General features: G+C 41.3%; 1 protein-coding gene across 2 annotated transcripts in view; it reads right to left on the bottom strand.

Moving 5' to 3' along the window:
• LOC116970862 (aminopeptidase Q-like) overlaps nucleotides 1–27086 on the bottom strand; it is a 135132-nt gene that overhangs the window by 64992 nt on the left and 43054 nt on the right. For both annotated transcript variants that reach the window (XM_033017461.1, XM_033017460.1), the window contains exon 3: nucleotides 10972–11108. In XM_033017461.1, the coding sequence (XP_032873352.1) occupies nucleotides 10972–11108 (137 nt within the window). The remainder of the gene's footprint in view (nucleotides 1–10971; nucleotides 11109–27086) is intronic.

Here is a 27086-nt window from a genome sequence, read left to right as displayed (position 1 = left end):
TACAGACGTTTTTGGATTGTTTGCATCTTATTAGTTATATGGTCTGTGATAAAGTAAATGGTTTAGCACATTAGACATAATATTCTGCTTGAATAGAGGGTGGACGAGCTTTTGTTCTGTTTGATCTGTCTCCCGAAGGTGTCTCCCAAAAAGATATAAATTCTTACTAATAAAGTAAAAATTAGAAATGGAATAAGTAGGTAAAAAGTTAAAAGAGTGCAGGAAAAAGTAAGAAACAACTAAAACTTTAACAACCGTTTAAAGTTGTAGTTTTAGTTGCTTCTTTCTTTTTCCTGCACTCTTAACTCTTTACCTACTTATTCCATTTCTAATTTTTACTTTATTAGTAAGAATTTATATCTTTTTGGGAGACACCTTCGGGAGACAGATGAAACAGAACAAAAGCTCGTCCACCCTCTATTCAAGCAGAATATTATGTCTAATGTGCTAAACCATTTACTTTATCACAGACCATATAACTAATAAGATGCAAGACACTACCACGTAAATTGGGGGTAAAAGAATTACATTTTGTAGTTGGAATGTCAAGGGCGTTAACAAACCAATTAAAAGAGGTAAAGTACTATCACACTTAAAATCAATTAATGCTGACATAATGTTCCTTCAGGAAATCCACCTTAAAAACGCAACACATAATAGACTGAAAGGCAAATGGATTGAGAAATTATATAATTCATCATTTCCCTTTAAGTCAAGAGGGGTAGCCATTTTAATTCTTGAGGGTATACCATTTAAATATACCTCTTCTATTGTTGATACAGAAGGTAGGTGTGTTATATTAGTGGGTGAACTATATTCAACATGACTGATATTGGTGAATATTTATGCACCAAACTTTGACAACCCGCAATTTTTTAAGAAAATATTCCAGAATATGAACAATACAATTTGATAATTGGATGAGATTTAAACTGTACACTAGATCCCTATTTGGATAGATCGTCAACTCAAAAGAAAACAAAATCTAAGTTGTCTGAATTATTAAATTCATATATAAACAGTGCAAATATAAAAGACGTTTGGAGAATTGAAAACCCCTCAGGGCGAGAGTATTCATTTTATTCAGTGCATAAAACAAATTCAAGAATTTATTATTTCTTAGTGGATTCCAAACTTATTCCTTATACGTATAACTCAAAATATCATAACATTATTATATCCGACCATGCTCATCTAACCTTTAAGGTAAAATAACAAGGAATATCGGAGAAACTGGAGATAAATTGGAGATTTAACCCACAAATCCTAAATGACAAGGCATGTTATGACTACCTTAAGTCGCAGATTAAAACTTTTTTTCAGACAAATGGCCTTCCAGAAATATTTGCTTCCCTGCTTTGGGAAACATTTAAAGTGTTTGTGAGAGGATGTATTATTGGCTTTCAAGCTTCCAAAAACAAGAAGAACCGAGCTGAACAATATGAGCTAGAAAGACAGATAAAACAGCTAGACGTAGAAAATGCGATCGTCCCCTCTAATATAAAACATAATTAAATTGCTGTTCTCAAATATAGGTTAAATCATATACTTTCAGCTCAAATCTTAAGGCTTTTCCAGCATACTAAACATACACACTTTGAATTTGGAGACAAACCACAGAAACCACCCCCATCCACATCAACGGGACGGAGGTGGAACGTGTTTCCAGCTTCAGGTTCCTGGGGGTCAACATCTCCGATGACCTCTCTTGGACCCACAATACCTCAACTCTGGTCAAGAAGGCTCACCAGCGTCTCTTCTTCCTGAGGAGACTGAAGAATGTCCATCTGTCTCCTCAGATTCTGGTGAACGTCTACCGCTGCACCATCGAGAGCATCCTTACCAACTGTATCACAGTATGGTATGGCAACTGCTCTGTCTCCGACAAAGAAACTGACAAGTTACTAAAGAAACGGTTACGAAAGGAAAGCACTGCAGAGGGTGGTGGAAATTGCCCAACGCATCACCGGTTCCTCGCTCCCCTCCATTGAGTCTGTCCAAAGCAAGCGTTGTCTGCGAAGGGCGCGCAGTATCGCCAAGGACTGCTCTCACCCCAACCATGGACTGTTTACCCTCCTACCATCCGGGAGGCGCTACAGGTCTCTCCGTTGCCGGACCAGCAAGTCCAGGAACAGCTTCTTCCCTGCGGCTGTCACACTACTCAACACTGTACCCCCCCCCCCCCCCCACTCCCTCGAACACTCCTCCCACAGGAAAAACACTATGACTGTATGCATGTAAATAGATATATTTATTGAAATCATATTCTATGTCGCTCTCCAGGGAGATGCTAACTGCATTTCGTTTCTCTGTACTGTACACTGACAATGACAATTAAAGTTGAATCTGAATCTGAATCTGAAATTATCAACTCCGTAAACTAGAAGACGAACGCACAATTTACAAAATCAGATCAGACAAGGGAGACTTGCTTACACTACCCAAGGACATCAACGATAGATTTTTGCAATTCTATCAGATATTATACTCATCAAAAATAACAGCCAGCTCTGCGAACATGCAAATGCAACCTCTCTGGTTTAAACGAGAGAGTGAGAAAATTATTGGGCGCGGAAATAACTACGATAGACATCGCAGAGACCATTAAGTCTCTGAAAAACGGGAAAACCCCTGGCCCCGATGGCCTGAACAATGAATTTTATAAAAAATTCAGTGAATTGGTCTTGCCACGCTTACAAACTCTATATAGCTACGCCTTTAAACAACAGATATTACCACCAACACTGACTGAATCAACAATAATACTTATCCCAAAAAGGGATAAGGATCCTGAAGACCCTGGCTCGTATAGAGCCATAAATATTTTAAATACGGATCAGAAGATATTAGCTAAAATTTTAGCCCATAGGTTAAGTTTAGTTATCGATAAATTAATACACCCTGACCAATCAGGTTTTATATTTAAACGATATTCATTTTTCAATTTGAGACACCTGTTTAATATAATATATTCAAATATTCAAAGTTCTTTAGTAACTTGTCAGTTTCTTTGTTGAACTAAATTAAGGCGCATGTTGCAATCAAAAGCGCTTGAACAATTGGTTGGGAAGAAAGCCAAACTGTAAGAAAGACGACTGCAGACGCTGAAAAACTATTTGATCAAGTGGAATGGTCCTATCTATTTTCTGTGATGGAAAAATTTCAACTCGGTGAAAACTTTTGTTCATGGGTGAATCTTCTATATAAAACCCAAACAGCTAGAATACTTACAAACCAAATGTTGTCACCCAAATTTCACTTATCCAGAGGTTGTAGACAAGGATGTCCATTATCCCCGGTTTTATTTGCTCTTGTTATACAACCACTCGCCTAGAGTATCAGATCTCACCCTGACATCCACGGGTACAATACTAAACATACAATTAATAACATTTCTTTATATGCAGATGATGCATTATTATATATCACAAACCCGAAAATTAGCATTCCGAATTTATTAAATCTCTTAATTCAATTTGGCTCATTCTCCGGATATAGAATTAATTGGAATAAAAGTGAAATTATGCCAATAACGGAACAAAATCCGTCTGCACTTCAGCAATTTTCTTTTAAAATCGCCTACGAGAAGTTTAAATACCTTGGAATCTATGTGACCAGGAAATATACTTCTCTATTCAAATCCAATTTTACTTGTTTAGTTACTAAATTACACAGAAACATCCAATTTTGGAAAACACTTCCCATCTCACTAGTTGGTAGAAATAATGCTATAAAGATGATCTTTCTCCCACAACTATTATCCTTATTCCAATCAATTCTGATATATCTTCCAACATTTTTTTTCAAAAAAATTGATTCAATTATTACTAATTTTATTTGGGATTACAAGACCCATAGAATAAACAAAATACATCTATGTAAGTCTAAGGCTAACGATGGATTAGCTTTACCAAACTTTCTATTTTATTATTGGGCGGTTAATATCAAAAATATAACCTTCTGGCTGGATGACACTGATCAGCAGCCAGATTGGTTAAAGATGGAGAAGGAGGATTGTCTACCTTCCGATTCTCTTAGGTCCAATAAATTTGAATTAAAAAACATAAGGAGGAAACCCGATTATACATAGTGTTATCTGCATCTGGAAACAATTCAAATTTACTTTAAAATTGGGTAATTTATATATTTTCCTTCCTATTGCAAATAACTCTTCTTTCAAACCGTCTGTCTTAGATAGAGGATTTGTTCAATGGAAAACTCATGGAATTGAAAGGTTGGGAGACCTTTATCAAAAGGGGATTTTCCTCTCTTTTCAGGAATTACAACAGAAGTACGAATTACATGTTAATAATTTTTTTAGATATTTACAATTTAGAGATTATGTAAAATTACATACGCAAGATTATAGATTTAGGCCAAGAAATCCTTGACGAATGTCTGAATCGACATCCCAATACAAATAAATTAAACTTATATTTAAATACCCCTTTAGATACTGACATTCCGTCATCAGAGTCATATAGACGAGCATGGGAGGATGAATTGGCTCAACCCATAATGAAAGACACTTGGGATGAAAGTTTACAACATATATATCACTGCTCGTTAAATACCAGGCATTCCTTAATACAGTTTAAAATATTACATAGATTACACTATTTGAAGACAAAATTAAATAGGATCTTCCCAAATACTTCCTCTCTCTGTGATAAATGTCAATTTCAAGAAGCCAATTTAACTCATACTTTTGTAACTTGTATAAAAAAACACAATTTTTGGACGGACATTTTAAAAATTATCTCTAAAGTTATCGATAATCAACTGAACCCAGATCCAAAATTAAGGATTATCAGAATATACCACAACCTTACGATAAGCCAGAGACACTTTCTTGATTACAGTTTAATAACTGCGAAAAATTAATACTTAAATTTTGAAAAAACCAGCAACCCCCACAATTAAAATGTGGATTACGGAAATGACCAATAACGTGCATTTGGAAAAAATAAGATTTGTATTAATTGACAAACCAGAATTATTTTCTAAAATATTGTCTCCATTTATTGGATTTTTTAAAAAGTAAACTGGTTTAACACAAAATTAAAGTCAAACTTGAGTTTAGGGTTGGATGAACAACTATACTCAACATCTCCCAGATCCAGCTCCACAATCATTATATTTGTAATCTCCTTTCCTTCTTGCTTTTTTTTTTCTTTCTTCTTTCTATTAGTTTATAGTCTCTTTTTTCTTTCAATCTTTCTTTCTCTATTTCTTTTCTTTAAAAAAAAACATTGCTGTTCCAACACATCCATGAGTTGATTGGACATGGAGGAAGACTTTTCATGCTATCAAAGATTTGGACTATTATGTTTTGGACTATATACTGGGTATCATGCCTGATTTTAAGGGTTTGGTATGCACGATACGACTTTGAACTAAAACCACTGATTCAATAAGATTAATAACCATGTGTTCAAGAAGGAACTGCAGATGGAATCTGGTTTTAGGAAAAAATATAGTACGTCAACAGCTGCTTTAAAAGTAGTAAATGATTTTATTGAATTTTTAGACAATAAGCAACACTGTGCAGCCCTTTTCGTTGACCTATCAAAGTATTTCGATACTGTGGATCATGCCTTATTGTTACAAAGACTATGCAGCATCGGTTTGTCTGACCAAGCTGTCTGTTGGTTTAAAAACTATCTATCAGGCAGATCCCAGTGTGTGCGAGCAGAAGGTATTACTTCTAGCTCTCTTAATGTATCCAAGGGTGTGCCACAGGGATCGGTTCTAGGACCTTTATTATTTACTATTTATATTAATAGTCTAGATCATAAAGCTCCGAACGCAAATTTTCACTTTTATGCTGACGACACAGTGATATATTGCTCTGCGACTACCCCAAATCAGGCTCTCTGTCAGCTCCAAACTGCTTTTAACACTGTGCAACGTAACCTGTGTGATTTAAAACTTGTTTTAAATGCTGACAAGACAAAGATCATGCTGTTCACTAAAGCTAAATCAAAGCCCTCGGACCTCCCTCCTATCACCACTTTGCAGGGCTCTGTGGTTGAATCTGTATCTCAATATAAATATCTGGGAATTATAATTGACGATTCTCTCTCTTTTAAACCTCATATCCAGCAACTTATGAAAAAACTAAAGATAAAATTAGGTTTTTACTTTAGAAACAAATCTTGTTTTTCTTTTGAAGCCAAAAAAAGACTTGTTGCTGCAACGTTTATGTCTGTGTTGGACTATGGTGATGTTTTATATATGAATGCATCTTCAAAATGCCTACAGTCTTTGGACACGGTCTATCACGGAGCACTGAGATTTGTTACTAATTTTAAAACCCTCACGCACCACTGCACTTTGTATGCTCAAGTTGGATGGTTTGCCCTGTCCACCCGCAGACTCCATCATTGGCATATCCTTATTTATAAGACTATCCTCGGTGTTCTTCCTTCATACCTGCAGAAGTATGCAATTCGAAAAAGCACAGGAACTTATCAGCTCCGCTCTAAGGACTTGTTCTTACTAACTGTACCTAAAGTCCGTACTGAACTGGGAAAAAGGGCATTTAGTTATGCTGCTCCCTTCGCATGGAACCAGCTGCAGAATGAACTGAAACTTAAGGAGCTGGTTTCTATAAACAGATTTAAATCCCTTCTTAATGATGTTGAAGCGGGCTCTTCTGTCTGTACATGCTTTGTTTGATGATGTTCTGACTGTGACTATTTATATGTTCTCTGTTGTTTTTTTTAAATTATTGTCGGTGGGCGGCGCGACTTTCGTCAGCAACGGCCTCTGCAGTCCGTCTGCGTTTTTATTATTTTATGTCTTATGTTTTTATGTAGTTTTTGTTATTTTTGTTGGGGTATGTGTGTGGGGGGTGGGGGTGGTGTGGGGGGGGGGTGGAGGTAACTTTTAAATCTCTCCCTGCACGGGAGACCCGACCTTTTCTTGTCGGGTCTCCGTTGTCGTTGGGGCTGCAACGAGGAGCGGCCTACAACAGGAAGACCGGGGGCTGTGGTGCCGACTACTCACCTCACCGTCGCGGAGCTGGCCAAGTCCAGAGCGGGTGGAGCTGTGGTGGACGCTGCTGCGACCCGACCCCCGGAGATTCGTAGGCTGCAACTGCGGGTTTGGCGGGCGGCACAGGGAGCCCGCGGGTCCCTGGAGGGAGACCGCTTTTCAGGGCTTCCGCAACGGCGACTTCTCCCGCCCGAGTTGCGGGGTTGAAGAGCACCTGAGCGGGGCCTTACAGCACCGCCCCGCGTGGCTTGGAATGGCTGCGGGACTGCGAACGCACGCCGGGGGCTCTAACACCAAGACCCGGTGTGCGGCCTTGCATCACCCGGCGTGGCTTTAATGGCCGCGGGACAATTCGCCATCGCCCGCCGGGGGCTTTGACTTTGACTTTGACTCTGACATCGGGGCAGAGAGTGCAGTGGAGAGAAACATAGAAACATAGACATAGAAAGTAGGTGCGAGAGTAGACCACCAGGTCCGTCGAGCCCGCACCGCCATTCGCTCATGGCTGAACACTAAACAGACACACTTACCCACAAACAGTAGACACAAGACACAGAACACAAGACACTACCCTCCCCTTTATACCGCTATCACCCCTCTCCACCCCAAGAACCTCGTGATCTCCTGGGGGAGGCAAAAAACCGGATAAAAACCCAGGTCCAATTCGGGAAAAAAATCCGGGAAATTCCTCTCCGACCCCAATCCAGGCGATCGACACTTGTCCAGGAGATCACTCAGGTCTTACTATACTAACCATACCTAGGTCCATATCCCTGCCCTCTCCCCCTAGCCCCTTATCCCCTTGGCAGCTAAAAAACCATCTATTTTAGTCTTAAATATATTTAAAGTTTCTGCTTCCACTGCTCCCTGGGGCAGTGAATTCCATAAATTAACCACCCTCTGGGTGAAGAAGTTCTTCCTCATCTCAGTTTTAAAAGAGCCCCCCCTTATTCTGCAACTATGTCCTCTAGTTCTAGTTTCCCCGATCATTGGGAACATCCTCGGTGCATCCACCCGATCAAGGCCCCTCACGATCTTATATGTTTCAATGAGATCGCCTCTCATTCTTCTAAACTCCAAAGAGTAGAGTTCCAGCCTACTTAACCTTTCCTCATATGTCAATCCCCTCATTGCAGGAATTAATCTTGTAAACCTTCGCTGCACTGCCTCCAGGGCTAGTACATCCTTTCTTAAGTATGGACCCCAGAACTGTACACAGTATTCCAAATGTGGTCTCACTAATACTGTGTACAGCTGCAGCAAGACCTCCGTGTTTTTATACTCAATCCCCCTAGCAATAAAGGCCAAAACTCCATTGGCCTTCCTGATTGCTTGCTGCACCTGCATACTAACTTTTAGTGATTCATGTACTAATATATGAGAGATAAGTTTTTTTGGCCTTCCATCACAGCAATGTGATGGATGTTTATGTAAATTATGTTGTGTCTTGGGTCTATTGTTTGTAATGTATGGCTGCAGAAACGACATTTCGTTTGGACCTCAAGGGGTCCAAATGACAATAAATTGAATTGTATTGTATTGTATTGTATTGTATCGTATTGTAACTGTGGAACTGTGCTGCTGCCTGTCTTGGCCAGGACTCTCTTGTAAAAGAGATTTTTAATCTCAATAAGACTTCTCCTGGTTAAATAAAGGTTAAATTAAAAAAAAAAAAAAAGATGCTGGAAAATCGAAGGTACACAAACAGGCTGGAACAACTCAGCGGGTGCAGCAGCATCTATGGAGCGAAGGAAATAGGCAACGTTTCGGGCCGAAACCCTTCTTCAGACCGGGTATCTAATAACCATGTTATGCTTGCTTCTAGAAGGGGAAAGTGAAGATGGAAGAGTCGATGAAGAATTCTGATTGCGGATATATAGCGCATGCTATTTTCCCTCGTTAGTATAGTGTTTAGTATCCCCACCTGTCACGGGGTTCAATTTCCCGACGAGGAGCCACAGGGTTTTATTCCCTGACCTTTGCTTTTGATATATGTTAAGCCTTTATGGCCACTTTTTTAATGTATATTTTTATTAGAAGCATATACATATCATAACCAAAACACGATTTGCTTATCAATTACATATAAACGCAGCTTCTATTTTTTTTAAATTATTTTGTTTGAAAGATAGAGCTATAGAGAGAAAAGAAATAAGAGAAAAGAAAAAGTAAACTATAAGCTAATACAGAGGGGAGGGAAAAACCCCCCAAAGATTACCAATAACACAATTTTGGAGATAGGTCCGTAGATTATAGAGTGTAATTGTTCATCCAGTCCTGGATTTAGTTTCAGTCCAGCTTCTGTGTTGAACCAGTTTACTCTTTTAGAAAATCAATAAATGGAGACCATATTCTAGCAAATAGTTCTGATTTGTCAATTAAGACAAGTCTAATTTTTTCTAAATGTAAGGTCTCGGACATTTCCGTGATCCACATTTTAATTGTGGGGGTTATTGGATTTTTCCAATTTTTTAATGTTTATTAGTAATTGACTCGTTATATACTCGGAACAATTAGGGGCCGGTATGGAGTGACCATTTGGCTTGTTTTGCATGTCATTGATGATGGCATGTGCCTTTAAATTTCAAACTATTGTGGGTGGGATTTATGATGTGTTTTTGGGTGTGTTTGGAGCTAAGATGCTTGCGCAGAAGTTTAATTTTTAGATTAGTTTGGAGCGAGTAGGGAGAAGATTAACCCTTCGACCATGCGAGTTGTAAAGGAGATCATGCGAAGTGTAACGGAGACACGAGGAGTTTTTAATGTTTAAAGCAATAAGCTGGAGTTCGATGAAGATTGCAGCAATGCCGGAAGAAATTTGGATGTATCTTACTGTTTTCTCTCAACAAAAAAGCATTTATTCATCAAAAGATTGTTTTTAAGACTTATCTGTGAAGAAGCTCTGAAGGTCTCTGTGAGTAAGCTCGCATGCATTTTGAAGACACCCATTTAGCGGCTAGAGAGTTAATTTCTCAAAATATATGAAAATCTGCCGCTACAAGTAGGATGGGGACCCATAGTCCCATTTATATCAACAGGTCGTTGGTGGAAAGGGTCAAGAGCTTCAAATTCCTGGGCGTGCATATCTCTGAAGATCTCTCCTGGTCCGAGAACACGGATGCAATTATAAAGAAAGCACATCAGTGCCTCTACTTCCTGAGAAGATTGTGGAGAGTCGGTATGTCAAGGAGGACTCTCTCGAACTTCTACAGGTGCACAGTAGTGAGCATGCTGACTGGTTGCATCGTGGCTTGGTTCGGCAACTTGAGTGCCCAGGAGCATAAAAGACTGCAAAAAGTTGTAAACACTGCCCAGTCCACCATCGAGGGGACCTATCGTAGTCGCTGCCTCAAAAAGGCTGCCAGCATCATCAAAGACCCATACCATCCTGGCCACTCACTCATCTCACTGCTGCCTTCAGGTAGAATGTGCAGGAGCCTGAAATCTGCAATATCCAGGTTCAGGAATAGCTGCTTCCCCACAGCTATATGGCTATTAAACTCAACTCAAACAAAACTCTGATCGTTAAATAGCCCATTGCACTTTATCTGTTATTTATGTGTGCATATATATATATATATATTCATTGGCATATGGTCACACTGATCTGTTCTGTTCTGTATTTATTTATGCTCATTATATTCTGTTGTGCTGAAGCAAAGCAAGAATTGCATTGTCCTTTCTGGAACACATGACAATAAACTCTCTTGAATCTTGAATCTTGTAACAATTGTTATTCATTTGCCTATTTGCTCCTCAATTTCTCTTGCTCCAAACTTGATGAATCCTATCTTTTTTTTGATTTATCTTTTTCCTCAAGACAGCTTCAACTTCTTTCAGTTCAGAAAAATGTCACCCAATGGGTAAGACTTTGCTACTTCAGCAGAGTTAAAATATTCATTTATGTAGCCATGTACAAATATCAAAAAATGAAATAATGAAATAATGAGTATAAAGAACCTTCATAGTTACCTCTACGCCATTAGAAGTTGTGTTAACGCAACCAAAGTCGCTAATAACGAAAGCAACTAAATAGGTGGACATCTTCACGGAGGTGTTAAATGTTGTAACTTTCCATATACCATTCTTTTCCAGTCTTTCAGAAAAATCTAAAAAATTAAAACATTCAGCTTAAATAGTTGCCTATTGCTTTTGTAACAGTACAAATGTTGGCATTATACTGACTCATCTGTTACTACTCAGGGATTTATTTCGCTGCTGAGATTTTTGCACGGTTGTGACAAACTTACTCTAGGTGCTTTCTGATCCTCTGAAATATTGTTCTATTGTTTAATCCAAAGCAGAACTAAACTAGTGGTAAGTGGGCCTCCATCATATTACCAAACATGAGCTGGCACGCAATGAATATTTCTGCAAGGTTCTGGGCAGACTGCTATATTCAACTTAGCAACAGTAACTGGTCTCCAATATGAGTCATGACATTATTACTTTTGAAAATCAATGGAGAAAACTGCTCATACATGATAGTTACAAGGCCTTACATAATTCAATTGTGACTCTAAAACGCATTTTGAAACTAATTCTAGATTACAATGTTATTATTATTATGCGGGTATTGATTTATTGGCATCTTATTTCATATTATCTATGTGTATTGTGTTTTCACAGGCCTATTTTTCTGCTGCGTAAGAATTACATAGTTCCGTTTTCAGTATATATGACAATTAAGCACTCGAAACATTGTTGACCAATTGTTCTGCTTTCTGTTCTGCTTTACTGCGCCAACATTAGTTCATTTCCCTTTCCTTGATGCTCTACATGGAACATTCAGCAATTCCCTCCCCATTTGGCGAGGAGCTACTTTGGTCAGAAGGGATAAAACTCCTGACACTGTAATGTTGGATGTTGGAACATCGTGATTGTGGCATGTGTAAGGAACGGGCAGGAGGAGGAATACAGGAACTTGACCAGTGCCTTTTGTGCCTAGAGTGAAGAGAACTGTCTCACCCTGAACACAACAAAGACTAAAGAGATGGTGGTTAACTTTGGCAGGTCCAAGCTCCCCCTTCAGCCGGTCAACGCTGCAGGGGCTGACATTGAGGTGGTGCAGACATATAAATACCTTGGAGTGCACCTTGACAACAAACTGGACTGGTCTGTCAACTCTGACTCCCTCTACAAAAAAGGCCAGAGCAGACTCTTTTTCCTCAGAAGGCTCAAATCCTTCAATGTGTGTAATGATATGCTGCACATGTTTTACAACACAGTGGTCGCAAGCGTTATTTTCTACGCTGTTGTCTGCTGGGGCAACAGCATTAGTGCAAAAAACAATAGGAAGCTGGTCAAACTGGTTAAACGAGCTAGCTCAGTGCTGGAGGGGAGAGTAGACTCTGGGATGGAGGTGCTTGAGAGGCGTATGAGGCACAAGGTGCAGGTCATCCTGAAAAACCCCGGGCATCCCCTCCATATAATTCTGGAGAGTCAAAAGAGCACTCGGAACAACAACCGGCTCCTCTCCCTGCCCTGTAGAACGGAGCGGTTCAGGAGATCCTTCACCCCTGCAGCCATTAGATTTTATAATTCGGACCGCTAGGCTGTAGGGGGATGCATTTTGCAATTATTAATTTTTAACTGTTAATTATTGGTCTTTTTAAGTATTTATTGCTCTCAGGTAGTGTCCACATTGTATTCTATGTATTTTCTGTCTGCGTTCGTTTTGAATCTGTGGGTTTGTTGGTTGGGAGCTTCTGGACATCTGAATTTCCCTGAGGGGATCAATAAAGTATTTATTATTATTATTATTATTATTATTATCGTTACATCTATCATGCAGAGCCCATATCCCACCATTTGCCATGCAGTTCTAAGTCCCCCAGCTGGTCAAACCAGTGGGAAGCTTCTTGCAGCTACGATTTCAATGAGAAAATGTGGAGGGAGTTGAAATTATAATTAACTTTATTTCAGACTCAAGGTCCAGACAAGAGACGACATTACATCAAAAACATTGCATATAAAAACACCATAAAATACATATAAAAGCTTAGTAAATTACATAAGAGCATCATAAATTATATGCAAAAACATAATACATGATTTAAAATCAAGAATAAAAATAAAGATCAGTGTCCTACAAAGAGACAACTATACAAATGTCTCCACAACTGGGATTGGCAGTGTGTGGTGCTAAACCTTATGTTTGATAAGACCATGATAATTACATTTTCAGAGTCATTAATCCTACAAATAAATGTATACAGGATAGCTTCTAAAGTATTGACTTCTGCAGCCACAAACATTTCACTAGTACTACACCATCTAGGTTTCCTAATAGCCCTGTCCCACGGTACGTGTTCATTCCAAGAGCTCTCCCGAGTTTAAAAAAAAAATCAAACTCATGGTAAGCACGGAGAATGAACGTAGCGGGTACTTCGGAGCTCGGGGACGTCTCCTAGCGGCTCGTAACGCTAACGGCAGGTGAGCACGGGAAGGCTCGTGAAGATTTTTCAACATGCTGGAAAACGTCCACGAGAGCCCCGAGTACTGACAAGTGGCCATTACTGTAAATCTCCGAGTTCGAATCAGGGCAAACTCGGGAGAGCTCTTGAAATGAACTCGTACCGTGGGACAGGGCTTTTAGCAGTGTTCTGATGGCATCATTATAAGCGACCTTTAGTCTCTGTAAACTTGTCTTTCCGTAGTTTGACCACAGGTGTGCAGTATAGAGTGGTGTGCAATATGCTCTAAACAGAGACATCTTCACCACATCTGTACACGCACCAAACATAGATAAGAGATAATTTGCCAGAATAGTATACGTCGTTGCCTATAAATATCCACATCATCTGTCATTTGTTCTGTAATAAAATGTCCACGATATCTTACCTTATTGCAGACACTAAGGTTATTGTCAGACAATTTAAAATCAGGAAATTTTAGCTCTTTATGCTCTTTGGTTCTACAGATCATAACAGCACTCTTACCAGCATTACATTTGATATCATGTTCCACACCATACACAGAACATATAGTAAGGAGCTGCTGGAGACCAGTGCGAGATGGACTAAAGACCACAAGTTCATCTGCATACATAATATGGTTCACTAAGTACTACCAATCATGCACCCAGTAATACAGGGTGCAATATTAAAAAGGACTGAGGACAAAATTCCCCCTTGTGTAACACCATTGCTAACCCCAAATGGGGCTGAGACCCTATTGGCTCATTTTACTTGCATAGTCTGGTGGGAATACCAGTAAACCAGAATTCTAAAAATGTGCAGGCATGGTGAGAATCAATTCAAAGCCTTTGGAAGCATCAATAAAGCACATAAGAATTGATGAGTTTTTACCTTTATAGTTGTTTACAATCTAATTTAGGGCATATATACACAAGTCAGTGCCATTTTTAGCTTTAAAACTAAACTGGTTATCTGTGGAGTTAACAAACTCATTTACTCTATCCAGCAGAACTCTTTCTAGAACTTTTGACAATATGCTGGCTAAAGCTATGGGCCTGTAATTATTTAGGCTACCTACTTTACCAGCTTTGTCCTTGATGACCGGCACTAGCAGAACAGACAACATTGAGTCTGGTAACAAGCCATGAACCATGAAGCCTGTAAAACAAATAGCAAGGAGAGGAGCTATCCTCATACTCGCATACTTCAGATGTTCAGCAGAAATATGATCCAAGCCACTTGCTTTGTTGTAGGACAGCTTGCTCATGGCATAATACACCTCATGTGACATAATCACCATTGAGTCACTACTCTCAATATTGTCCATCCTATACAAGTCACCTTGGGCACAGTTGAATAAAGTACTATAATGTTGTCGCCATAACTCCGCGATATTATCTGTTCCGGAGATTCCAACTTCAGTTCATGGTAGAAATGTGTTGCAACTGTTAAGAGCTCTCACTTCTTTCCAAAAATCAGTAGCATTGTTACTTAGCAGCTTCTTAGCCATGGAATAGCCCTCATAGCTTGCTCATTTTTACAGATAAAGTGAACAGCATAATAGCCTAAGATGTCTTCCTTTGTGAGGGTTGACCAGTCCAGTTTTTCTATGTTAAAGCTATTTCCATCTCTGGATATAACCATATAACCATATAACAATTACAGCACGGAAACAGGCCATCTCGACCCTTCTAGTCCGTGCCGAACACGTACTCTCCCCTAGTCCCATATACCTGCGCTCAGACCATAACCCTCCATTCCTTTCCCGTCCATATAACTATCCAATTTATTTTTAAATGATAAAAACGAACCTGCCTCCACCACCTTCACTGGAAGCTCATTCCACACAGCCACCACTCTCTGAGTAAAGAAGTTCCCCCTCATGTTACCCCTAAACTTCTGTCCCTTAATTCTCAAGTCATGTCCCCTTGTTTGAACCTTCCCTACTCTCAGTGGGAAAAACTTATCCACGTCAACTCTGTCTATCCCTCTCATCATTTTAAAAACCTCTATCAAGTCCCCCCTTAACCTTCTGCGCTCCAAAGAATAAAGCCCTAAGTTGTTCAACCTTTCTCTGTAACTTAGTTGCTGAAACCCAGGCAACATTCTAGTAAATCTCCTCTGTACGCTCTCTATTTTGTTGACATCCTTCCTATAATTAGGCGACCAAAATTGTACACCATACTCCAGAATTGGCCTCACCAATGCCTTGTACAATTTTAACATTACATCCCAACTTCTATACTCAATGCTCTGATTTATAAAGGCCAGCACACCAAAAGCTTTCTTTACCACCCTATCTACATGAGATTCCACTTTCAGGGAACTGTGCACAGTTATTCCCAGATCCCTCTGTTCACCTGCATTCTTCAATTCCCTACCATTTACCATGTACGTCCTATTTTGATTTGTCCTGCCAAGATGTAGCACCTTACACTTATCAGCATTAAATTCCATCTGCCATCTTTGTTAAGTCATTATGTAAGGATATCACAGTTCAACATTTATTGACATAGCAACAGGTATATGATCAGTCATTGCTGCCCCATACAGAATCCATCCCAATGAGGCATATGCATCCGCTGTACTAATACAATGATCCAGCCATGACATAGTGTGCCAGCCCTCACTAATGTTAATATAACTATCTGTAGGTAAAAGCACTTTGTTTGACAATATATCTTTATTATTATCTTGACAGAACTGAGCCATAAGATTGGCAAATAATGAGTTCCTACCTGAGATATCTGCATTCATATACCTAATGACATATACACTAGAATAATAATTATTTTGGATTAAGGAATGGCTCGAAGGGCCGAATGGCCTACTCCTGCACCTATTGTCTATTGTCTATAATAGATAAAAGCAAGCCTATTTAAATATTTATCCTCATTCTGATGGCATACAGAGGGTATATACACATTCAGGATAACAAATTCCTTGTCATTGTGAGCAAAGTGTATTGCAATACAGCAGTCAGCATCAAGCCGAGGCACATTTATTGATGAGTCATGCTTCTTCTTCCATAGAAAAGTCACCCCCCTGATATCCTACCTCTGGCTATTCCCATGCCAAGGTCAGTTGTAGTCTCCCCAGCCCCATGAAAGTTGTCAAAGAGAGAATTGAGTTTGTCCAAGTCTTGCTTTGCTAAGAATGTCTCTTGCATACATAGTATGTCACAGTTCTCCAGAAGGTTGTCAACAACTGTGCGGTGAGCTTTATCTCCTACGCTCTGGCCGAAACGCAGGGCACAACAATTGTACGATAGAACCCAAATTGTCATTTAACAAGAATATTTGGATTATAATCAAAATACAACTCCATAAATCACGGTTATCTAAAAATAGGATAACACCTTTTTATGGTATCTTATATAATTGAAAGTCTAAGTCTAAGCGCAAACAGGACCACTTCCTGTTTGCGCTGTATATTGATTTTAGAAGGAACGCTACCACTTACGGCTGTGATTTTTGGCCATCTTACTCAGAATTCCCCTCCGCTCATCAGATGCAGAGGATTTCTCCCATCGATGAAATATAAAATAATTATTAGTGTTTAAAAAATGTTGAGATTCTCCCTCCTGTCAATCACCGCCATGAAGGCCACGCCCCTTCTGGGGAGTGTGGGGAGAAGCTGTAAAACCCGGAAGTCTGGACGTGGCTCTGTTGTTGCAAGATGGCGAGCGAGAGGTCAGGAGTCTCAGTCTGAGCTGGAAATCTACAGAACACTTATTGTCTACTGACCTGTGAGTGCATTTGATGTGTTTTTAAACTGTGCCTTTTGCAACTGTGGCTGTTGAAATGTGTGGCTATTGAAAATGTGTGGCTTTGAAAATGTGTGGTTATTGAAAATGTGTGCCTTTTGCAACTGTGCATAATGCAACTTTGCCATTTGTAACTGTGCCTATTGAAATGTGCGGCTATTGAAATGTGCGACTATTGAAATGTGCGGCTATTGAAATGTGCGGCTATTGAAATGTGCGTCTATTGAATTGTGCGGTTATTGTTATGTGTGGCTATTGCAACTGTGCCTTTTGCAACTGTGCCTTTTGCAACTGTGCCTTTTGCAACTGTGCCTTTTGCAACTGTGCCTTTTGCAACTGTGCCTTTTGCAACTGTGTGGGTATTGAAATGTGTGGCTATTGAAATGTGTGGCTATTAAAATCTGTGGCTATTGAAATCTGTGCCTATTGAAATCTGTGGCTATTGAAATCTGTGGCTATTGAAATCTGTGCTTTTTGCAACTGTGCCTTTTGCAACTCGTGTTTGGAAGGAATAAACACTTTATTAGGTCCGACCGTGTTTACCGCAAAATTCCCGCTCATTTAATGATTTCCGCTTAGTGGACAGGTCACGCAGTTTTTTCCTCTGCACTCACGCGTCAATTCTGGTGAGTGCAGAGGTCGTGCTGAATGAGGAAGTGTTGCTGACTGCGGAAGGCCCTCAATGGAGACGCCGCACTCAGCCGTTTGAGTATTCAAAAAAGTTTACTGCCATATGTATGGTGTGTGTGAGTGTGTCTTTGTGTGTGTGTGTGTGTGTGTGTGAGTGTATGTGTGTGAGTGTATGTGTGTGTCTGTGTGTGTCTGTCTGTGCGTGTGTGTGTCTGCCTGTCCGTGTGTCTGTCTGTGTGTGTGTCTGCCTGTGCGTGTGTCTGCCTGTGCGTGTGTCTGCCTGTGTGTGTGTCTTTCTGGGTGTGTGAGTGTCTGGGTGTGTGAGTGTCTGGGTGTGTCTGTGTGTGTGTCTGTCTGCGCGTGTGTGTCTGCGCGTGTGTCTGTCTGCGTGAGTGTGTCTGCGCGTGTGTGTCTGCGCGTGTATGTCTGCGCGTGTCTGTCTGCGCGTGTGTCTGTCTGCGCGTGTGTCTGTCTGCGCGTGTGTCTGTCTGCGTGTGTCTGTCTGCGTGTGTCTGTCTGCGCGTGTGTCTGTCTGCGCGTGTGTGTCTGCGCGTGTGTGTGTCTGCGCGTGTGTGTCTGCGCGTGTATGTCTGCGCGTGTCTGTCTGTGTGTGTGTCTGTCTGCGCGTGTGTCTGTCTGCGCGTGTGTGTCTGCGCGTGTGTGTGCGCGTGTGTCTGTCTGCGCGTGTGTGTCTGCCTGCGCGTGTGTCTGTCTGCGCGTGTGTGTCTGCGCGTGTGTGTCTGCGCGTGTGTGTCTGCGCGTGTCTGTCTGTGTGTGTGTCTGTCTGCGCGTGTGTGTCTGCGCGTGTGTGTCTGCGCGTGTGTGTCTGCGCGTGTGTGTCTGCGCGTGTGTGTCTGCGCGTGTGTGTCTGCGCGTGTATGTCTGCGCGTGTGTCTGTCTGTGCGTGTGTCTGTCTGTGCGTGTGTCTGTCTATGCGTGTGTCTGTCTGTGCGTGTGTCTGCCTGTGTGTGTGTCTTTCTGGGTGTGTGTGTGTGAGTGTCTCTGTATGTGTGAGTGCTAGTGTATGTGTCAGTTCTGTGTGTGAGTGTCTGTGTGTGAGTGTCTGTGAGGTTGGACTTGCGGCCTGCACTCCGCTTCAAGTGCTGTGAGATTGGATTTGCAGGCCTGCACCGAATGATGACTTTTGAGGTAAATTGTCAGATTTTCTTTGTAACAATTTGACCGCACAATCTCTCTATATTAAAATTGTGTTTTTTTAAAAATATCAACAGCAAAGAGTCATCAAGAGGCAGAAAGGCACTGAGAGTGCATGGGGGGGGGGGGGGGGGGGGGGGTTACTGAAGTTACTGTAAGTTACTGAAGTGCAAGCCCACTAGCCATGACTTAGTGAACTGCAAGTCCCAGTATCCATACAGTCCACAATGTCCATACTAGCCCTTTGGAAACCTGTCCCTTCAGCGCACAACACCCATACTAGCACTCCAGTGATCCATGCAAGTATAGACTTTCCTCCTTCATTGCTGTGATCTGTAAAAAAAAGATGAAAATGTCTAAAATTGATAGTCCACCCTCTCCCCCTTCTCTCTCACACAGAGACTGTCATCTGTTTTCGGCAGAATTTCTGGCAGTTTCTCTCCTGCCAGCCTGCCAGACCTGAGTTACTGAGCTGTCAGCCTGCCATGCCTGAGTGACTGAGCTGCCAGTCCTGAGTGACTGAGCTGCCTGGCCTGAGTGACTGAGCTGCCTGGCCTGAGTGACTGAGCTGCCTGCCCTGAGTGACTGAGCTGCCTGCCCTGAGTGACTGAGCTGCCTGCCCTGAGTGACTGAGCTGCCTGGCATGAGTGACTGAGCTGCCTGGCATGAGTGACTGAGCTGCCTGGCATGAGTGACAGAGCTGCCTGGCCTCAATGATTGAGCTGCCAAACCTGAGTGACTGAGCTGCCAGCTGACGAATCCAGTCAGCCTACAATTTCCATACTAGCCCTCTGGAAATCAGTCCCTTCGACCACAATACCCATACTAGCACTCCAGAAATCCCCCCCCCCTCCTCCCCCACTGGCCAACAATATTGGAATTGGTGGAGAAGTGGAATATTGCATTGGGGGACCAGCCCTCAAGAGTGAAGCTGGGACCCAACGGGTCCCACTTAGTCTAGTACTAAACTATTGCTGCATGTGGTACCGACTCTAAGACCCCTCGCCAATAACATGGAATGGGTCAAAGATATGTTATAAACAACACTACAGTGGGTGGTGCACAAAATTATCTGCTAAAATAGGACATGTTCAGTTCCCAATGGGAATTGTATGAGAGGTTCCCAATGGCTGAGTCTTTACTAACATGATCAATAGAAAGTGGATGGGAACTTATTGCAGCTCTTCCATGGTAGTCACAACAGATGTACAAAAGACTGTCATAGAGAGGATGGTAAATGCATGGTACAGGGGACATGGCGATCCCCAGTATTTGCATCTCACCCACACCACCCTCTGCCCTGAACAAGTCCCATGCCAAGAGGATCTGCACACCACCATGGCTTTGCAGCTGGATCAAGAAGACACAATCTGTAACATCCAGCTCTAATGCACATCATGCAAAACCCCTTCATATTATCGATGGAGTAACCAGTATCATGGAGTCAGACAGCACAGAACATGCACTTTAACCCAAAATCCATGCCAAACAAATTGTTATCCTGAGCTAGTCCTATTTCCTACAATTGGCCCATATCCCACTAAGCCCTTCCAATCCATATATCCATTCAAATGTCTTTTGAAAACCGTGATGGTGTCTACCTCAGAGCTTCTTCATTCCACAATTGGACTATTCTCTGAGTAAAAAAGGTTGTATCTGAGGTCCCTCTTCCCCCTCACTTTAACCTGTACCCTCTAGTTTTAGTATCTTCTACTCTGGAATGAATACACTCGCAGCTGAGAGTGGAGAGATTTAAAAAGGACCTGAAGGGCACCTTTTTCATTCAGAGGGTTTCTATGAACAGAGTTCAAAGGAGAAACATTGTAGAACGTGTGTAATTATGGCTTCAATGCAGGGGATTTTGGCTTTGAAAGGACATTGATGTTGATTTACTTATTGTTCCAGTGGATTTGAAGGATCTTGCAGAAAGTTAATTGCTGTTATCTTGAGGTGTTCCTGTGAGTATTAAAAATTACTTTGAAAATTGACAAGCAATTGCTTCTATTAATACTGGTGCAGCAATAATCTACTGAACAATCAAATTTTGGTTATCAGAAAATAAACTTACAGCTGTTAAAAAGAAAACCTTTGTTTTTGAAAATCATGGGGAAAAAAAAAGTTGTTACTGTGAGTCTGAAACTGTCCTGCACCTTCATTAGTTAGTTAGTTTAGTGTCACATGTACCGAGTTACAATGAAAATCTTTTTGTTGCGTGTTATCCAGTCAGAGGAAATGCTATACATGATTACAATTGGGCTGTCCACAGTGTACAGACACAGAATAAGGGGAATAACGTACAGTGCAAGATAAAGTCCAAATTAAAGGTGGTCCACGGGTCTCCAGTGAGGTAGATGGTAGCTCAGGGAAGATACCTAACCCCTATTCTTCATTGCCAGAATTGTTGATAATACGTGATTTTATACAATGTGAAGTTTCACAAGAATATTTCATTGCAGCAGAATTATCTGAATGCTACTTTGAATTTTGACAATGTTGTAATATTCCTGTAAACATTACCAGTGATTCATTGATAATATTAATCAATAAGGATTAAACCTTATATCTATCCATCTACCCATATATACCCATATATCTAAATGAAAAACTATGTGGAGGTGTTTATTGTACAACAACAAGTTATTTCTCATTTTCACTGGAGGTAACATTTATCATTACCATGCCAAGGGATCAGTTTCCTTTTATGCAGCCTAACCAATTTTAATTTCTAATCTGAAAATGTTAATCAAGTGACATCATGGCGGATGGCCAATTTGTTCCACCAATTTACAAACAAAGCTGTACAGATAGCAATTATCCATTCTTGTCATCACACTTTGGTGTTAACTTTTATCAATTATAAATGTTTTGCCTTCAAGCTCCTTTGCATTTAAACCTGAGCACACATGTAATCAGGCACAAACCAACAAGGCAAACACAATCCAAGATTTACTGAGCCAAGTGCACAATTTAATGTGAAATTAGTTTAAATGCTTTATTTAAGACACGGATAAATGTGTTCGGTATTTACATGCACCTTGATTAGCTTATGTTGATTTGATTGTACTCTGATTGTTATTTTGATGCAACTTGATGTTGAAGAAAAGGCATACATTTACACAGAAACATAGAAACAGAAAATAGTTGCAGGAGGAGGCCATTTAGCCCTTCGAGCCAGCACCGCCATTCATTGTGATCATGGCTGATCGTCCCCTATCAATAACCCGTACCTGCCTTCTCCCCATATCCCTTGATTCCACTAGCCCCTTGAGCTCTATCTAACTCTCTCAGAAACAAAAAAGCCGGCTCACCAGCTTCCTGACAGGAAGCAGCATGTGAGGCTGGGAAAGCACATCTCGGACCCGCAAACGCTCAGCAAAGGAGCACCTATGCGTACTCTCTCCTCTCCTCTCTCTACACCAACGACTGCTCCTCCACAGCCACCTCTGTCAAGCTTCTCAAGTTTGCGGACGACACAACCCTGATTGCACTGATCCAGGTAGGGGAGGAATCTGCCTACAGACAGGAAGTGTCACAGCTGGCGCCCTTGTGCCATCGCAACAACCTAGAGCTCAATGCTCTTAAGACAGTGGAATTGATTGTAGACTTTAGGAGAGCACTCCCTCCCCTCACCCCACTCACCATCAACAACACCAGTCACATCTGTGGAGTCTTTTAAGTTCCTGGGAACCATCATCTCCAAGGACCTTAAGTGGGGGGCTACCATCGACTCCACAGTCAAAAAGGCACAACAGAGGATGTACTTTTTATGGTAGCTGAGGAAGCACAATCTGCCACAGGCCATGATGGTCCAATTCTACACTGCCTTCTTAGAGTCTGTTCTCACCTTCTCCATCATGGTCTGGTTTGGCTCAGCCACCAAGCACGACACCTGGAGGCTGCAGCGAATCATCCGATCAGCAGAGAAGGATATTGGCTGCAACATTCCCTCCATTGATGAAATGTATACTGCAAGGGCGAGGAAGCGAGCGGGCAAGATCAAAGCTGCCACAGGCAGACATAAAAACAGTTTTTATCTACGAGTAGTTGATGCTCAACAGCCAAAAATCTGTAGCCTCCCTTTGATCTGGTATTTTGTTGGTTCACATGCTTGATCAATGGTGTTTTATCATTAATGTTTTATTATTATTAATGTTTAGTGTTTTCTGAGTCATTCGTAACTGTCACTATATGTCATGTTGTTACTTGTTGGTGGAGCACCAAGGCAAATGCATGTGAATACTTGGCCAATAAACTTACTTACATACTTAAATCCATCAGGGAATTCCATAAATTCACAACTCTCTGGGTGAAAAAGTTTTTTCTCACCTCAGTCTTAAATGACCACCCCTTTATTCTAACACTGTGGCCCCTGGTTCTGGACTCGCCCAACATTGGGAACATTTTTCCTGCGTCTAGCTTGTCCAGTCCTTTTATAATTTTGTATGTTTCTATAAGATCCCCCTTATCCTTCTAAACTCCAGTGAATACTAGCCTAGTCTTTTCAATCTTTCCTCATATGAAAGTCCCGCCATCCCAGGGATCAATCTTGTGAACCTACGCTGCACTGCCTCAATCACAAGGATGTCCTTCCTCAAATTGGGAGACCAAAACTGTACACAATACTCCAGATGTGATTTTACCAGAGCCCTATACAACTGCAGAATAACCTCTTTACTCCTATACTGAAATCCTCTTGTTATGAAGGCCAACATTCCATTATCTTTCTTCACTGCCTGCTGTACCTGCACGCCATCTTTCAGTGACTTTCAGTACAAGGACACGCAGGTCTCACTGTACCTCCCCCTTACCTAATCTAACCTCATTGAGATAATAATCTGCCCTGTTGTTTTTGCCAGTAAAGTGGATAACCTCACATTTATCTATATTATACTGCATCTGCCACGCATCTTCCCACTCACTCAACCTGCCCAGGTCACCCTGCAACCTCCTAACATCCTCTTCACAGTTCACACTGCCACCCAGCTTTGTGTCATCTGCAAACTTGCTAGTGTTGCTCCTAATTTCCTCTTCCAAGTCATTAATATGTATGGTAAACAGTTGCGGCCCCAACACCAAGCATAGCGGCACTCCAATCGCCACTGCCTTCCATTCTGAAAAGGACCCGTTCACTCCTACACTGTGCTTCCTTTCTGCCAACCAATTTTCTATCCACGTCAACTCGCCACTGCCTGCCATTCTGAAAAGGACCCATTCACTCCTACCTATTTGCTTCCTGTCTGCCATCCTGAGGATTTTTCCGATCGATGAAAAATAAAAAAGTTATGAATGTTTTTTAAATCTTGAGATCAGCTGATTGGTCCTCTCGCCTGTCAGTCACCATGATGAAGGGTGGGGGCAGGAGTATAAAGCCCAAATGGTATGAAATTTCACTTGAATTTGGTGGCCTGCACTCTGCTTGAAATGGTATGAAATTGCATTTGAATTTGGTGACCTGTACTCTGCTTCTAATGCTATGAAATTGAATTTGCTGGCCTGCACTCTGCTTGAAATTGTATGAAATTGCATTTGAATTTGGTAGCCAGCACTCTGATTGAAATGGTATGAAATTGCATTTGAATTTGGTCCCTTGCACTCTGCTTGAATTACTATGAAATAGTAAGATTAAACGTGAACTTACCAGTTTGAAGTTTGATCTTGATTTTATGAGGAGTTACGATGAGCGATTACGTGAAGAAGGCCTTCATCCCACTTGGAGCGTCATACTTCAAAGCAGCGGTGGAATCACAGATACCAGTAGTTGACATGAACATAGTGAGATTTTGAGCTGGAACTACCATACAACCTTGATAATATGAGGGTGGGAGCAGTGGGCACGTAATCGCTCACCGTAACTCCTCATAAAATCAAGATCAAACTTCAAACTGGTAAGTTCTCGTTTAACCTTACTATTTTACTTCGGAGTCACGTGAGTGACTACGTGAAGATTTCAAAGCTCTGTGATTTCATGCCGGAAACGAATCCATGCGTTACACACTGCATGAAGTGACCATGGATGAGTGAAAAAGATTAATGCATCCAGACATGACTTGGTTTGTTATGCTGATGCTTTAATCATCCAATGAGAATAATAGTGACCCCTTTCATTCAGAGGAAACTATAAACAGTCAAAAATGGAGTTGGCAAATACCCCCGATTTGGCAATGGGTTGTATTAAGTGTTGGTAAAGTATGTTTGTTTGACCATCCTGCAGCTGCTAGGATGTGGTCCAATGGAAACGTACATAATCCTTTGAGCTGATGTGGTAGCATGTGGTGGAGTGAGTGTTGAAAATATTAGTATCGACTCCTGCATTTGCCAAACCCCATTTTACCACCTGGAGATGGTAGACCTAAACTTCTTATGTTTTTTTTTTTTTTTCTTTCTTAACAAACATTGTTTCGTTTGGAGCCTTTGAGGCTCTAGGTGATCTAGACGTATTGTTGTGGATGTGTGACCACACATTCAGGAAGGTTCATCGGGTATGACATGAAACTGTTTTAAAAACTAACGCCCCTGGTTAGCTCCGGTTGATTCAATCAAAATATAATATATTATGTTATTAGCTGATTTAACCACCCTGTCCAGTCGTAATTTATGTTGTGACTGGACCCGTTGCACTGAGGCCAGTGCCATGAGGATTATTACCTTTTGAGAGCGGGCTGAAGATAAGGATGTAGCTGTAGTCCCCTGCTGAGGTAATGTTAACATTACGTCATTGTCACATACTCCCATGTAACTGGGCCTGGAAGAACTTGTGTTAAGATATCCTATATAATTCTGGATATCAGAGAGTGAGGCCCGACGGTGTGGGTTCCACTTGCTGCAGCAACTATGATGAGAAAGCACGTTTGCACAGTTAATGGCACTGTAAATTAATATTGTCAAAGACTCATTTGAAAATGAACTCTAGAACGTCAGTTATCCATGCTGTATTGTATGTAACATGTGTATTCAGACAAAAACGTTTCCCATCTGCTGAAGTGGAGATGTCCTGCCTTTTTTGGTGCTTGTCCTGCATTCTGCAGTGAGCACTGCACGGATTGATCTGACAACCGCAGGAATAGTCGGCTCGGAGTCTGCAAGTCAATGACTTGATGTATCATGCAGAGGCTGGTCTCCCGAGTCACAGGCTGAACCAGCAAGTTTTATGTTTTGAATAACCATATAAGGTTCTATATCTTCCCTACATTAGTGGGAACCATGGCTCCGTATGCCAGTCAGGCAGTTTGAGGCCTGAAGCGGTATCTTGCTGGATTCATTGCAATTCCATTCTAATGGATTCATTCCATTAAGGCAGAATGGAGAAAAAACACATGCAATAACATTCCTCCCCAGGGTGGCTATAATGTATCTCTTGCCACTGTATGCCTGGATGTAAACATATCGATATTCGGTGTTCCATCGAGCCAAAATGACATTAAATACTTTGTGATCCAACATCCATTCTGTGTTGTCATTGATTTCACATTATACAGTAGCTTCAAATGAGATTAGGTAATCACAGGATATTTAAACTTGATAGTACCCATGTGACTAACATATGCCACCCCCATCGTGTATCAACTTGGAGTTGAGCATGCAGATTATGTACATTCTTACAATAACCTTTAACATATAGAATGCACCGAGTTATAGGTAGTTGATACCAATTACTGAAATCAGTAACTTGTGCAACCCGCATCTGCCTCCATAACTGGAGATGGCATTCGTAACACGTAGTATACAAACTTAAAGCACACGGTATTGGGGGTTCAGTAATGATGTGGATAGAGAACTGGCTGGCAGACAGGAAGCAAAGAGTAGGAGTAAACGGGTCCTTTTCAGAATGGCAGGCAGTGACTAGTGGGGTACCGCAAGGCTCAGTGCTGGGACCCCAGCTATTTACAATATATATTAATGATCTGGATGAGGGAATTGAATGCAACATCTCCAAGTTTGCGGATGACACGAAGCTGGGGGGCAGTGGTAGCTGTGAGGAGGATGCTAGGAGGCTGCAAGGTGACTTGGATAGGTTGGGTGAGTGGGCAAATGCATGGCAGATGCAGAATAATGTGGATACATGTGAGGTTATCCACTTTGGTGGCAAAAACAGGAAAGTAGACTGTTATCTGAATGGT

This window comes from Amblyraja radiata, chromosome 3, assembly GCF_010909765.2.
Source record: "Amblyraja radiata isolate CabotCenter1 chromosome 3, sAmbRad1.1.pri, whole genome shotgun sequence".
NCBI classification, from domain to species: Eukaryota; Metazoa; Chordata; class Chondrichthyes; order Rajiformes; family Rajidae; genus Amblyraja; species Amblyraja radiata.
This window is presented reverse-complemented; position numbering and strand designations above follow the sequence as displayed.